At 45.1% G+C, this 14,896-nt stretch overlaps 1 protein-coding gene across 3 annotated transcripts in view; it reads right to left on the reverse strand.

Moving 5' to 3' along the window:
* Positions 1-14,896, reverse strand: part of LOC112863632 (AGBL carboxypeptidase 4) — a 1,479,506-nt gene that overhangs the window by 95,191 nt on the left and 1,369,419 nt on the right. For all 3 annotated transcript variants that reach the window (XM_086716924.1, XM_086716923.1, XM_086716925.1), the window contains exon 9: positions 9,730-9,841. In XM_086716924.1, coding sequence (XP_086573050.1) covers positions 9,730-9,841 — 112 coding nt within the window. The remainder of the gene's footprint in view (positions 1-9,729; positions 9,842-14,896) is intronic.

The following is a 14,896-nucleotide window of genomic DNA, read 5'->3' on the forward strand; positions in this document are numbered from 1 at the left end:
TTCTGGGACTGTCCACAGAGACTCCTTTTCAGCTCATTGTGGCTGGATAATTGGGTGATCATGGGATAGGGAAAATGGAGAAGCAAGCTTGGTCTAATTTAGAAATCAGGGTAGGTTAAACAGATATTGGTAGCAGATCCTACATGACTAGATTCTAACATTCTAGAATTTCTGAATTTGTAAGCTTGAGAACAAAATTCCATACATGGGAGCTCTTAGTGACAAGGGATCAGCAGGGGCAAAAAATGAAGGAAAGAAGGTGAGTCAACAGAAATGCAATACAGTGAGAGAGAAGTGTAGGGGTTTGAAAGTCGAGGGTGCCATGGATTTCCCTGGGATGCTTTCGTGCTATCGTTCTGGGAAACACTGTGTCAGATGAAGTGGCTAACAAGATTTCCCCAAACGTTCATCAAGGGCCTACTAAGTAAGGGTGAGTCCCTGACAGGTAACTGAGGTATAAGCTGAAAAAGACAGAGTTTCTGTCCTTGAGAAGCTCAGTCTAAAGGAGGCAGGAAAACCACCGCAAGAACACAGCAGGATGTGTGCTTAACCAGGGGTGTACCCAGCGCTGTGGGATGCATATAGAAATCCTAACAACCACCCTCTGGAGAGACTGCATTTTAATCAGTGCTGAAGAGGTTCTCACTGAGCTACCAGTGAGTGGCCAGCCCTGCCCAGGGGAGCAGGGAGGTAAAGGCAGATCCTTGGCTCTGAAAGGAATTGCAATTTAGCTGAGAAACTGGAATCCAGAGGAAGTCAGAGGAGATGCTACTATGGCACCAAGCCTACAGAATACACCCCCTGTGTGTTTATGGAATAAACTACTAGATGAAAGAAGCAAAGTCTGATGATAGAAGAACAAAGCAACAAAAACCTTTGTGGGCCAAAGGGTTCAGGGAAATCTTAGAGAAAGTGGGCCTGGAGGTGGGTTCTGAGGATTAAGTAGGATTTGGAGAGTGACTTAGTGTGTCTCTTGACTTGAAATACTCTTCCTGCTCTTGACTCAGCAAATTCCCATCCATTCTTCAGAACCCTGTTCAGATGTTAATTCTAGGTCTTGCTGAGCAGATTTCTTCTTCCCTGCCTGTCTTTCCTCTCTCTCTCACCCCACACACATTCATGGAAGGCCTGTGCCCTGGGTATCGGGGATCACAAATGGCTAAGGTGAAGTCTAAGACCTCAATGGAATCACAGTCTGTGGTGGGGTATGGGAGCTGGGGACAGTGGGAACAGTGAGGTAAGTGCTGTAATGGCCAAATGCATAAAATACTAGTGGCTCCATTTCTCATATACCTACCATTGACGGCTATTTATATACATATTATCTTATCCTGAGAGAAATCCCATGGGATGGGCATTGCTAATCCCAGTTTACAAATAAGGAAAATGAGATACAAGAGTTTAGTTGAGCTGGCTCAAAGGGAAACTTCTGGAAGCTTTGCTGATCTCCGTGCCATTGAAACAATATGTACCTAGTTACTTGATGAGAAGTATCCAGAGTCTTTCAGGATGAAAAGATGTTAGAGAAATTGAAGGAAACAACCACCCTGACAGGAATATTACTCTGAAGTGAGAGATCCCTCTCTACCCTGCTTGCTGCCAGAGTCAAAGTTATGATCTAGAGAGATAGAAAAACCATGCCTTTTATCACAGATGGGAGAAGTTGCCCTTTAGAAAAATAATGATTTTCCCTTAAAATTTCTTAAAGTTTCAAAACCGTCTCAGACTATTGTAGGAAAAAACTGTAAAAATTTCATGAACCCAAAGTCCCCTATGTTCTCAGAACCCCCCGTACAGTATTATATTTACCTTCATTCTTTACTTCCACATTGAACCTTTCCCCTGGTGGCTATTTACTGATTTCCTGGGCCATGTTGGTAGGTGTGGAAAGATAGCTGAGTAGACTGGTGTGTGTGATCTATGGCTGTGGTGTGAGTGCATCTAGTCTATCCCTTGTGAAACTTCTGGCAGCTGGCTGTAGTCTGGACACTTCAACAGGGCATTTCTCTTCACCCTACCCAGGGCAATAGTCCTTCTTCACCTTGATAAAACGCTTTACATTCGCATACATCGGATCTCTCCATCCTGTGGGTAAACAGGCCAGGGCTTATTCTTCCCTTCTACCTGATGGACACACTGAGGCTCAGGAAACAAATGCTTACAGAACATCTGCCATGTGCTAAGCACCTTCAGAGGCATTCACTCCAGGCTGTCCTTCTCTGTCAGCAGCCAGACTTTTGTGCCTTGTCATGGAAATCTCACCCATCAGGGGAGCCTTCACAACCAACAGACAACTCCAAGATGATGCAGAGACACAGACTGTTGGAGCCAGATGGGCCCTGGGGAGTCTATCCTTCAACCCCTACAGTGTATAGACTGGGGTGGGGTGAGGTGGTGTGGGAGCGGGTGTGGGGAGTGAAAGGCCCAGAGAAGGGAAGAGACTTGCCTAAGAGCACCAAGCAAATTAGTGGTTCTGCCACTCTGGTGGGGGGTGGCTAGTATTCTCAGTCTCTCTTCACAGGCTTTAGCTGCTCCCTGCAGGGGATCTTTGGGGTAATATAGCCAGAGACATGTGGATGCAACAAAAGCTTGGGAACCTACAGTCCAGATTCCTGAGCTCCTGAGGCCTCAGGGAGACAGTCTGCAAATGCCCTAGGGATGTGGTACAGCCTCCTCCTAGGGGGTGATAAGCACCCTGCCACAGGGGGAGTATTTTCCCAGCCCAAGGCCATGGCTGTGGCCTCCTCTCCTGGTTTGCCCCTAAGTGTGTACGTGTGTGGGGATGGAGTGCCCCCAACCTTCTACCCCCCTGCTTGCCAAGGTGGGTTTACCCTTTCCAGCAGCAAGGCTCCTCTCCCAGGCTGTCAGGTATGAACACACAGGCACCCCCTGGTTTCTAGTGAGGAGCTACCGTCTCAGGGCCTTCTGGTCTGGCGACCCTGTGAAACCTCTGCCCATGCGAAGAGCAGACCTCAAGGGCCGCTTCCTGCCATTTTGACTGGGTGGGGAGACTGCCTAGCTGTGTGTTTGTGTGTATGTTCCATGTGTGATCACGTATAACTTGACACCTATCTATGTGTCTGTCTTGTATGCACCGTGTCCATGGTGCTTTTATGCATATATTTTCTGTTTTCGGTATGTGAATGTAGGCATTTTCTGCACATCTCCACATTGTGTGACTGTGTGAGTGTGTGTGTGTGTGTTTTCTGTGTAGTATGAATCAGTGCCGGTTCTGTGTGTGTTAGATGACCATGCCACCGGCTGCTCTGTTTGCCATGCAGATGTGTTATAACTTATTTATTTATTTGACAGAAAGAGAGCAGCTTATCTTGAGGACTACAGGAGGCAAGCAAGGAAAAAAAAAAACAAACAACCCGGCCCTGTGTTGCTCTATTTTAAAAACTGCTCCATGTTGTTATGGCAGCTAATTTTCCTTAAATGATTTAAGGAAACAGATCTGTCTAAGAGCTACAGCCAAGTTGTTATAGCAACACAGGCCTTTCTCCTCCAGGAAAAAGGAGGAATCCCCACCACCACCCCCTGCCCCCTGCCCCTGGAGCATAGAAGCCCCTTGCAAAAGCAACCCTTGGGTTCTTGGGGGACTCGGGGGGCAAAAGAAAGGGCAGGAGGGGACCCACTCACCTCCCACTGTCAGTCCTTAGGGAGTCTTCTTAGCAGCTGTGCTCACCACTCTCCAGTTCAGATCTCATTGTCCTTCACCTGCACTACTGGAATAAGCACTGAACGGGACTCTCTCCTTTCATTTCGTCTCATCTCCTTTGATCCACTCTCCACACTGCAGCTTTCGTAAGTTTCTAAAGCATATGTCATTCAACATAATATTCTCTCTGGTGCCATGTTCTCTGTTACGTGCTGGATATGCATGAGGCATGTCTTTGAATAGCACTCCTGGAATGTTGGCCTTTATTCCACAAGTAATAGGGAGTCATTGAAAAGTCTTAATCAGGCGGGGAGAGATCCAGTTGGATTTAAATTTTAGAATGACTTAAGTTTTTAAATTGGGGGACTGAGTGGATGGAAATACTATTCATTGATCTCTGTCTCCCTTGCTCAAATGTTTTTGATGGCTCTCCATTGACTACACTGATTCTTAAGATTGAGAGAGGGTGTGTGCTTGGAATGTTCCTAACAAGTGGCGTTTTGTTCCATAGCTTTGATTTTTTTTTTTAATATATGAAATTTATTGTCAAATTGGTTTCCATACAACACCCAGTGCTCATCCCAAAAGGTGCCCTCCTCAATACCCATCACCCACCCTCCCCTCCCTCCCACCCCCCATCAACCCTCAGTTTGTTCTCAGTTTTTAACAGTCTCTTATGCTTTGGCTCTCTCCCACTCTAACCTCTTTTTTTTTTTTTTTTCCTTCCCCTCCCCCATGGGTTTCTGTTCAGTTTCTCAGGATCCACATAAGAGTGAAACCATATGGTATCTGTCTTTCTCTGTATGGCTTATTTCACTTAGCATCACACTCTCCAGTTCCATCCACGTTGCTACAAAAGGCCATATTTCATTTTTTCTCATTGCCACGTAGTATTCCATTGTGTATATAAACCACAATTTCTTTATCCATTCATCAGTTGATGGACATTTAGGCTCTTTCCATAATTTGGCTATTGTTGAGAGTGCTGCTATAAACATTGGGGTATAAGTGCCCCTATGCATCAGTACTCCTGTATCCCTTGGATAAATTCCTAGCAGTGCTATTGCTGGGTCATAGGGTAGGTCTATTTTTAATTTTCTGAGGAACCTCCACACTGTTTTCCAGAGCGGCTGCACCAATTTGCATTCCCACCAACAGTGCAAGAGGGTTCCCGTTTCTCCACATCCTCTCCAGCATCTATAGTCTCAAAAATCAATGCAAAAGAGGGCCTAAGACTTTGATTTTAATGAGAAGAGAGCACAGGGCCATAGGAAGAAGCCAAATTCCTTTGCTCCATGTTCACTCACCCATGAGCTTCTTCCCATCTGCCTTTCACACTGCCCTCTTGCGCTGCCTGTCATAAATCCTGCATACCAGCTCAGCAGCTGAGGCCTCTCTCACTTCTGTGAGAGCTTTCCCTGGAATGCCCTCTCCCCTTTCCCTGTAACCTCCCTCACCCCTAAACTACAGCCGCCATTGCTAGAGGCCCAGTCCAAAATCCTTGAGAAAACCATCCTTTAGACACCACACATATTGGATGAATCTCTCCCAACCCCATATTTCCAAAGCATTGCATTTTCTCTACCATAGCACACCTTCCTGGCTGCCTTGGATTAAAATTGTTCTTAAGAGTCTGGACTTCCCATCAGATTATGAGTTCTTCCTGACCTGAGATCCTGCCCCATTAATCTCTATGACCCCAGAGGTTACAGAGGGTCTTGCCCATGCATTGAGAAATGTGCATTTCATTCAAGTAACTGAGCATTTTAAAGCAACACCTGCTTTTTTGTTTATCTTTGCCGAACACTTCTCTGGGTGTGCCTCTCACATTGTTAGGTATTAGTAGACTTATAGATGGGTGGTCCTAGGAAGCTCATTCGTAAATGGGCTTAACTTTTTAAGATTGTAGCTGGACATAGGTGAGAGAGGAGGGCCCTGTGTGTGCTCTTGTGTGCAAGTGGCTCTGGTTGTGTGGCTGATGGTGCGTGTGCCAGGATAAAGCCAAATTTCCATGGGTAGGGGTGAGCTCTCACTTGAAAGGTGATGTCATTTCTGGGGCTAATTACCTGGGGAAGAGGTAGAGTACTCAGACCTAACTTCAGAATGGAAAGGAGAAACCTGGATATAGAGCAGAGATGGAACTGGCTCCCCTGGTCTTCACCACTGAAGGTGATGAAATGTCGAAGAGCAGCTCCCGAGTAAGACATGTTTGGACGGTGGGAAGACTGAAACCCAGGGATCTGAGGGGGCTCTGGGTTGTCAGAGAAAGCCAAGTTCAATGGTGGGTAGAATGGGGTGGGCACTGAGGCTACTAATGGAGCATATTAGTGAAGGTGACCAGAAGCCTGTGTCGTGGGAACGAGAGCAGGTAATACCATCTCAGGTTTTGTCCCTGAGAGTTTAGGACAATCTCAGCAGGTTGCAGGGAAACCTAGGAGAGGCTTTATGTCCATACACCAGAGTCTTCAGGAAAAGAGGACACATGGATGGTGGTGGAAGCATCCGGGACACTCTGAGTGGGAGGTGAGACTGGGGAGAGGTAATACGGCCCAGTTGCTTCTTTTCATCAGGGAAATCATATTAAAACCAACTCACAGAGGCTCTGGTTTACTTCATCATTTGCTCAGCATTTACACTGAGTGCCTGCTCAGAGCTGGGTCCCTGCTGGGCACTGGCGACTCTGAGATGAATCAGCCAGACTCTGCCTAGGGGACAGTTCATCACAACTGGTAAACAAAGGCCAGGCTGTCCACAGGGAGCTGTCCCAGGAGTGGGGCATAAAACACTTTGTCTGAGATCCAGTACAGTCCTCTGGGTGAAATACTCCATGGTCAAGATCATCACTAAGTTTCCAAGACCCATAGAGTGGGGGAAAGGGCTTAGTGAGCAAAGGGCTAGGAAAGCAGCCTTTGAAGTAAATGCCATCATCAACACAGGACACCAGGCTCCTGTTGTCAGTTGGGGACACAGAAGAGCTCGTGCCTGAGACCCACAGTGTAGGTTGGACACATTACTTTTGCTCAACTTCAAAGTCAACATGTCTAAAGTTTGTGCCCAGGCTTGCTGCCCCTCCTGAGTTCTCATCTCAGGAAGGGTACCACATCCACTCCACTGTCCAGGCCAAATGATGGGCATCATGCAAGACCCCTTCCCATCCAATCAGCCAGGCACTAAGCTGACCTCATCTCCCTCCATAATGTCTCTCCAAGCCTATAGCAGTAAGCTCTACTGGTCTCCAGCCTCTAGCCTGGCCCCCTGACCCTCCAAAATGGCCCCCTTATAGACACCAGAGGGGTCTTTCTGAAATGCAAACCTGATCCTATCATTTCCCTGCTTAAAAGTCCAAATTGCACCCTGTATCATAACCCTCTCTGCCCTTCTGTCTGCTCCTAGTACTAGCCGCACTGAATGACTTGGAAATCTCCTGAGGGTGCCTCCCTCTCAAAGCAGATGCACAGATGTCTCCTTTTCCTGGAAAGCTTCCCCTGCCCTGGGAATCTTTCATGCATCAGCTCATGTGTGGTCTCCTGGGTTGGGTTCCTTCCATGGGCTCCCACAGCCCCTGTGCCTCCCTCTACAAGTGCACCTGGAATAACTGCCTGTAAATACCTGTCTCTACCAGGCTGTGAACTCCTTAGGGGTGGACAGCAGCTCTGATTATTCCCAGCATCCAGCTAGAACCTGAAGGGGTTTGGTGAGGAACGACGATGGCTCACAGACATAGTCCCTGCCCACCAGTGAGGATCTGCTGATCCCCTGCTTGCTGATTCTGTCAAGCAGAAGGCCACTGGGATGAAGGAGTGAGGCTGTGAGCATTTAGAAACAAGGCCAGAAGCTGTTCTGGCAGTTCACACAGCTTTGGGTTGAGTGATTATGATGATGTGCGCAACAGTGAAGGTCAGGAGTAGAAAGCCTTTAAAGCTATTAGGACAGATGCTTTTGGGTACTGCAGTGTCTGCAATTGGACACAATGTCCCTTAAAGTCAAATGTGACTTTTAATCCAATCCAAATAATGTTTGTTGAGGATCTACTACACACGAGGTACTCTGCTAAGTGCTTTTACATAGCTTTTAAGTAGAGAGACGGTATAATTTATCATCCAAACTGGGACACTTCTAAGAGCGAAAGGGGGCACTGTTCATACTCTAGGACAACAGGTATAAGTGGGAACTGCCCCCAGGCAAGCCAAAACTTATAACCATCCTACCCACAGGTTACATTCTCGGTGCTTTTTTCTCCCCCCGTAACTCCACACACAATTTGTAAATCTGTATTTACCAGTATTTACTTACTTAATGTCTATTTCCCTGCAGATTGCAAGGGTTAGGGTTTTGTTCACTACTAGAAAAAGCCTCAATGCCTAGTATGTAGAAACTACTTGATAAATATTTGTAGCAATAAGGAAGGCAAGACTGGCGTGAAAGCCTGGGCAGGGAGAGAGGGGTGGGGAAAAGAGAAGAGGTGGAGGGAGCTGGGATCCTTGACTCCCAGGTTAGTGCTCCCTGTTCTTGCTTAGGACTTAAAGGAGTGGACTGTCAGGAACAACACAGCTTATGCAACGAGCTCAGCCTCCCCATGTGTTTATTAAGTTCCAGCAAGCTGATGAGCAACCTATTCATGGCACAGAAAGTGTCTACATATCTCTGTCACTCATTCTTGCCTGATTTATGCTCTATAGCATGGACGAGTGCCCAGTTGTTTGTGAGCAAACCAATGACTTCCAACTGATGATAGCAATGGCAGGCTGAAGCCTCTTCTCTTTAGCAAACCTAACCCCCTTCACTTTGGTTCCTCCTCCATGCCTCGCCCCCCACCTCTCTCCTCAGGGATTCATCTAAAATACCATTTTGTTCAATGGCTCCTACCTTATCACTGTCCCATGTCTTTTTTTTTTAAGCCATTCCTCATAGTCCCCTCAGTGAATAACTGTTTTCTATCTATAAACCACATTACAGTTGGCATAACACGATTTGCCATAGTTAATCCAATTCAATTCAACCAATAGTTATTGAATATCTATAACCAGCCAGATCAGAAAAAAATTTAGGGGCTATGGAAATCAAGGGATCATGAAATCATAGTCATCAAAGTTGGAAGAGACTCAGATGCCATCTCACTACAGCATCTTCCAACTGAATCTCCTCTATACGCCATTTTGACAGTGTCATTTAGCTTCAAGGTGAACACTTTTAGTAAGGCAAAGTTCACAGCTCCTACACCCACTCTGGCTCAGGCAGCTCTAAAAAAGTTCTATTTCTCTACAGGCCTTACCTCTACCTTTGGCCTCCACCCAGAAGATGTCTGTCCTGTCCTGATAGCTCTTCAGAGATAGAATGACTATGGTCATCCTCCTTTCTCTAACCTATGAAACCCCAATGTCTTCTATTTCTTAAAAGTCTTACCCCTATGAGAAAACTCAATATGGACACCCATTGTTCTCCTTCTTTCTGGAATAGCAGGCCCTCTTCTCTGGGAACAAGTTCACTACCACCACCACCACCACCACCATAGCCCCTAAGTCCAACCATGTGGTTCCAGTGAGGCTGTCCTGTCTTACATACACTTGCCTCTGGGGCCACAGTTGACTTGCCCAGTGGTAGCATGTCCTCCCAACTAGGCCAGTCATGGTCCTTTTGGAACTGGAACTAGAAAATGAGAGCGAATCACTCTCCAGCGATGGGAGTCACTAGATGTGACACTTGACACCTGTCTCCTACAGGGGAGGAGGCCCAGTCTACAGTATTCTGGAACTCTTGTAATAAATTCTCTATTTTGCATATTTCAAGTTGTATTTCTTTTGCTTATAGCCAAAGAGCCTTGACAAATGTGAATCTGCTTCAATATATTTCCTTTATCCCATGAGACCTCCTGAACCCAACTGAACCCAGTATTTGTGAAGGGAGGGGAAGCTACTCATTTAGAGATGAGACCAGCAGGCCTAATACCCACCCTGGTTTGACCCTGCACTCCTAATTTGTAGCTCCTAGTAGATATCCCCAGCACAACGCTGCCCTTTCCCAGATTAAGGCATAAAACCAGCAGGTGCCAAATGGGTTTGGTTACTCACTGGGTCATTGTACATCTGGATGATGAGCTGTTTCACTCCATGTAGGGTAGGGTGAGCCCACGGAGAGGGATCCAGCCAGTGACGGTTCAGGTCAAACCCCATTAGAGAGCACCTGGGTAATACCCAAAGTCAGAGTCAGTATGAACAGGACAAACCAAGCTTCTCACTTACCAAAATACAGTTAGGAATAGGAACAATCATTATGTCACTTATCTAGCCTTTATTTTTTGCCAGAGACAGTTCTAAACATTTTACATGCATTAATTCATTCAATGCTTTCAACAACCCCATGAAGCCACTACTGATATAATTCCCACTTTACATAAGAAGAAGCTGAGTCACAGAGAAGTTCAGATATTTCTGTCGACGAGTCTGACTTCAATATCCACTCTCTGAGACTGCAGATATATGTAGATGTGTTACACAGAGCAGTAGAAAGAAATGTTCAGGCTGAAGTCACTGGTGTCCCTATTATTCCTCTGTCTCCTACCCATAGGTAACCCATTGTCTCTACCTTCAAAATGTATTAAGAATCAACACCTTTTTATCACCTCCATTGATATTACCTTGAGCTTGGACCAAGGTCCCAAGTATTGTAATAATCTCTTACCTGGTCTTATTTCCATCCTGACATCCTCCCAGCCCACCTCTCACCTTATCTTCCCCTTACACACCCATTTTCCACATAACATCCAGGGTGATCCTCTAAAACATAAGTAAAATTATGTCCCTTTCCTCAAATGGTCCCTATTATATGCAGAGTAAAGCCCCCCACAAGCTACAAGTCCCCATGTGGTCCTTCTCTGCCAACCTCTCTGACTTCAGCTCCTACCACCATCCCTCTTGCTTTCTCTGTGCCAGATGCTGGAGTCCTCACTGTTCCTTTACCACGCCAGGTGCATCTTGTCTCAGGGCTTTTGTATAGGCTGTTCCTCTGCCCAAATACTCTCCCTCCAGATATCTTAATGACTCATTCTTACTTATTTCAAATCTGTGTTCAAATGTCACCAGCTCAGTGGAGGCTATCCTGACCACCTTCTCCATACTCTCCCTTGAGCACATTAAATAACCTCACTAGGACAAGTGCAATCATGGCTTCTGGTTCTCTTCTCTTCCCTCTTCCTCCTTTTCTCACTTCAGATCTACTCAAAGCCCTGCTTAGACTTGGGAAGAGATGTCACCTCCAGGTCTCTGTCCCCATGCCACCATCCACCAGGCCTTCACACACTCTAGGTACTCTCCAGCCCAGCCCAGGCTGAGGTACAAGTTCCTGAAACTCTGTGGTTGCTCACAATTCTAATTGCCACTTTCCTTCTCTCCAGGCCATCCTATTATAATCCCCAGACTGTCTCCCACACAGATCTGACTGGCTTGCTTTCCTAATCAAGATTCATCTATAGGTCTTCATCACCTACAGGATAAAAGTCTGCTCTTTGCAGATTTTTAACCAGATTCAAAACTGATGGGTATTATTCTCTTTGTCTTCTGAGCCTCAATTGTCCTCCTTTTTCTCCTCTATCCCTCTGATTCACTATTTTACACCCCCATCTTATCCTCCAAGCTCCTCTCTTTCCTTAAGCAATATAGTTTAACCCTCTCTCAATTTGTTAAATTTCTATCCCCCATCTATCACCCTACTCAGAAAAATAAAGGATTGTACTGGGAATCTACCTCTCCTTCAAGATGGTTGGGGTAAAAATGGGGAGTGGTAAATAAAAATTTCCCCTTGTCACTTAAAATAAGCATTGTCGGAATCCTGTAGGAGAATAGCTAATGTTTCATGAGGCACATGGGGAAAGGCATCATTGAGGAGAAGTCATTTGAGTTGAGACTTGCTGGATGAATAGAATTTTTCCAGGTGTTGGGGGCGAAAGGAAATATAGAAGCAAAGAAAGGAACTGTGAATCCACCCAGGATACTGGGGGAATAGTGGACAGTTTGGTTTGGCTAAGTCATAGAGTATGTAGTGGGGAGGTGGTGACGGTAAGGCTATAAAGGGAGGTGGCGGTGAAATGTGAAGGGCTTTGAATTCCTGGCAAAGAGTTTTATTATTATTATTATTATTATATTTTGTATTGCTGTGTTGAGATCAACCCGGTGCTGATGCTGGCTTTTTACTGCTTGCAGAGTAAGAACAGAGATAGCCCTACATCTAGGTTACAACATCATCACCCAATGAAGCAAACACAATCAAGAGAACATTTGCGGACATTACTCTGGTCTCAAGAACTAAGTACTTTACCAAATACAAAATACGTAACTGAAGTTAATGTTATGAGGTTGGTGCTATTACTATTCCCATTTTGCAGATGTGGAAACTGAAACCCAGAGAGGTTACAAACAAAGTGCTTGAGAGAAAAGAGGTGATGTTAGGACTGGTTCACAAGCAGACTTCATTCCTGGCCTTTAAGAACATAGGCTAACAGGAGAAAGAAGATATGCTCCAGGCTTATGTCCACTTATAATTCAGGACAATATTGTGAGGATTAAATGAGATAAACACATGTATTGAACTTAATTTAGCATGGGTTCTGACATATAATAACAACTTAAAAATGTTATGTTGTTGTTTTGTTGAACATTTTATTATTGTTTTATTTTTATTTTTATTATTTTTTTAATGTTTATTTATTTTTGAGAGAGAGAGAGAGAGAGACAGACAGACAGACAGACAGGGCATGACCGGGAGAGGGGCAGAAGGAGGGACGTACAGAATCCGAAACAGAACCACGAGATCATGACCAGAACCAAAGTCAGACGCTCAACTGACTGAGCCACCCAGGTGCCTCTGTTATTATTTTGTTCTACATCCTATAGGAGTGACATAGACTAATAAGTTTGCAGTGTACAGGGGCCTGGAATGGGCAGTAGACAGCAGTGGTCAGGGATACCCCATATCTTTTCTTCCAGTCTGGGAATCAGGCAGATCAGAGTGCATGTCCATGTTCCTAATGTAGTAGGCATTTGCCCATTTTCTTTGGGGGAATGCCCAGCATCTAACCCTATGATTAGATGGGACAGGGTTGGGAAGAGTATGCTCCTCCAACATTACAGATGATGAGACTATGGTGGTGCCTTTTTTCCTCCCACAGAAGACCAGATGAGCCACATGCTCTCTCTTTGTGATTTGCCAGCCAGGGCAGCAACAGGAAACCAGACTCGGGCAACAGCCACTTCCCCCAGGAAGTCAGGTGTACAGCAGGGCCACCATGGTACAGAAGTAGACTACTTGGGCCAAGAGCCAATTTTCTGCCTCCCAAAGCCAGTCTATTAATTGTTTGTTTTCCAAATGTGATCTTTCCTATAAATTCCCTTTTTGCTTAAGTGGCTGGAATTAGTCCTTGTTTCTTTAACGGAAAGCATCCTTAACCATATAACTCTGTAGCCTAATTTATAGAAAACTCCAGCAGGCCCCTATATTGTTCACTTCCCAGTGGCTGGTCACCAAGAAGATGGAACCATGGGTCTGGGTGTTATGCTCCCAGAGTTCTTCCAGCTTCCACTGAGCATCTAAAAACTTGGAATGGAACATTGTTGTTAATAGGACTTAATCACAAACGACTGTTCCTTAGAGAAGGTTAGCTTACTTACCTCTCCTCTGCCTCCAGATAAGAATGCCCTAAGCAATGTTTTAGCCAAGTCACCAGCTTGCTCCATGATATTTCTATGACCTGGTACTCACCACCTCCCCAGGCAGCTTATCTCATTCTGGGACAGCTCTGCTAGAAAAGTCTTTCTTCTCTTTAGCTGAAATTTGTCTCCCAGTGACTTCCTCCACTAGTCTCAGCCTTGCCTCTGAGAGTCACACAGACCTGTAAGGCAGTGTTGTGAAGACCAGAAGATTTGGAAGTCACAGTTGGGTTTAAGCTTTGGTTGTACTCCTTACTAGCTATGTGATCTTTTTAACATTCCTTTTTTCGAAGCCTCTTTTGCTTCTGTTTTATCGTATGTGTAATGAGGAAAACAACCTTGACTTCCTGAATTGTGAACATGAACTAATAATGGTCCAGCAGAATCCTCAGAACAGACTGAATATTAAATAAATTGTAGCCAGTGATGACAGTGGCAGTGGTGGGGACTCTGGTATTATTGAAATTGTCTGAACCTAAATGTCACCTCCTCCAGGAAAGCTTGCTGACTTACTCTCTGCAAATGTGGGATAGGTAGTTTTCCTTTGTTCCCATAGCATCCATTGCTCCCCTTCCTACCTCCATCAGATTGGTTACAGCAAAAGATATAGTAATTAATTGAGTCTGTCTTCCCCACTGGATCATGAAGTCTTTAAGGGTAAGGATGATATCTTATTTATGTTTGTATTCTTAGGCCTGAGAAGGAGTCTGGACTATCGTAGACATTGAAGAAGTAGTTGTTGAATGAGCATTTCATGCTTTCCCAAGAATTTTCCAATCTCCTATGATATAGTTCTTACAACCATCCAGGCACACAGCTGGATTCCATTTTTTAAGTGGGAGCACTGAAGTCCAGAGAAGGTAAGCTATTCATTCAAGGTCACCTAACTGGTATTCCACAAGGCCCAGACTAGAATCAGGGTGAATTAGCCCAAGTTGGTTTTCCCATTTGGCCATGCTGCTTCCAGGAAGCCTCTTTCATTCAAAAGAGTGAGATTCAAAACTTAAGAGAAAGAGTTAAAGGCAAAGATCCTCAAAGGTCAACACCTTAATCCAGCCTGCTGATGAAAATAAAGTGTGGCTGGTGACTCAAGGCACCTCAATCCTCAAAGAATCCTAGAGCTCTGTAGAATTTAAAGCACTTGTGAAACTCTTCAGTGAGTAGGACCTGTGCTGGGTACTTTTTGAGATGATTTTTAAAGAACACTTCTCATGGCAATAGTCTATCAGCAGGTGGGTATTTACTAAAGAAAACACTTTAGTGAAGATGCAGGAGCCCCACCTGGCTGGGGGCCAGGAGGACAGGTCTTGCCCTTTATGTCTATATCAACTTGAGAAAGTCACTTCCCCTCCCCTGGCTCCATGCTCTTCTTTATAAAACAAGGAGGTTGTATTTCACTCAGGGAGGTCTCGTCCAGCTGTCTCATTATACGTTTTTTTGTTGTGGTTGTTTTTTTGTGTGTGTTTTTTACTTTTTAAGTTTTTATTTTAATTCCAATTAGTTAAAATATAGTATTACATTACTTTCAGAGATACAA

Source organism: Puma concolor, chromosome C1 (genome assembly GCF_028749965.1).
Source record: "Puma concolor isolate L17-30 chromosome C1, mPumCon1.1.hap2, whole genome shotgun sequence".
NCBI classification, from domain to species: domain Eukaryota; kingdom Metazoa; phylum Chordata; class Mammalia; order Carnivora; family Felidae; genus Puma; species Puma concolor.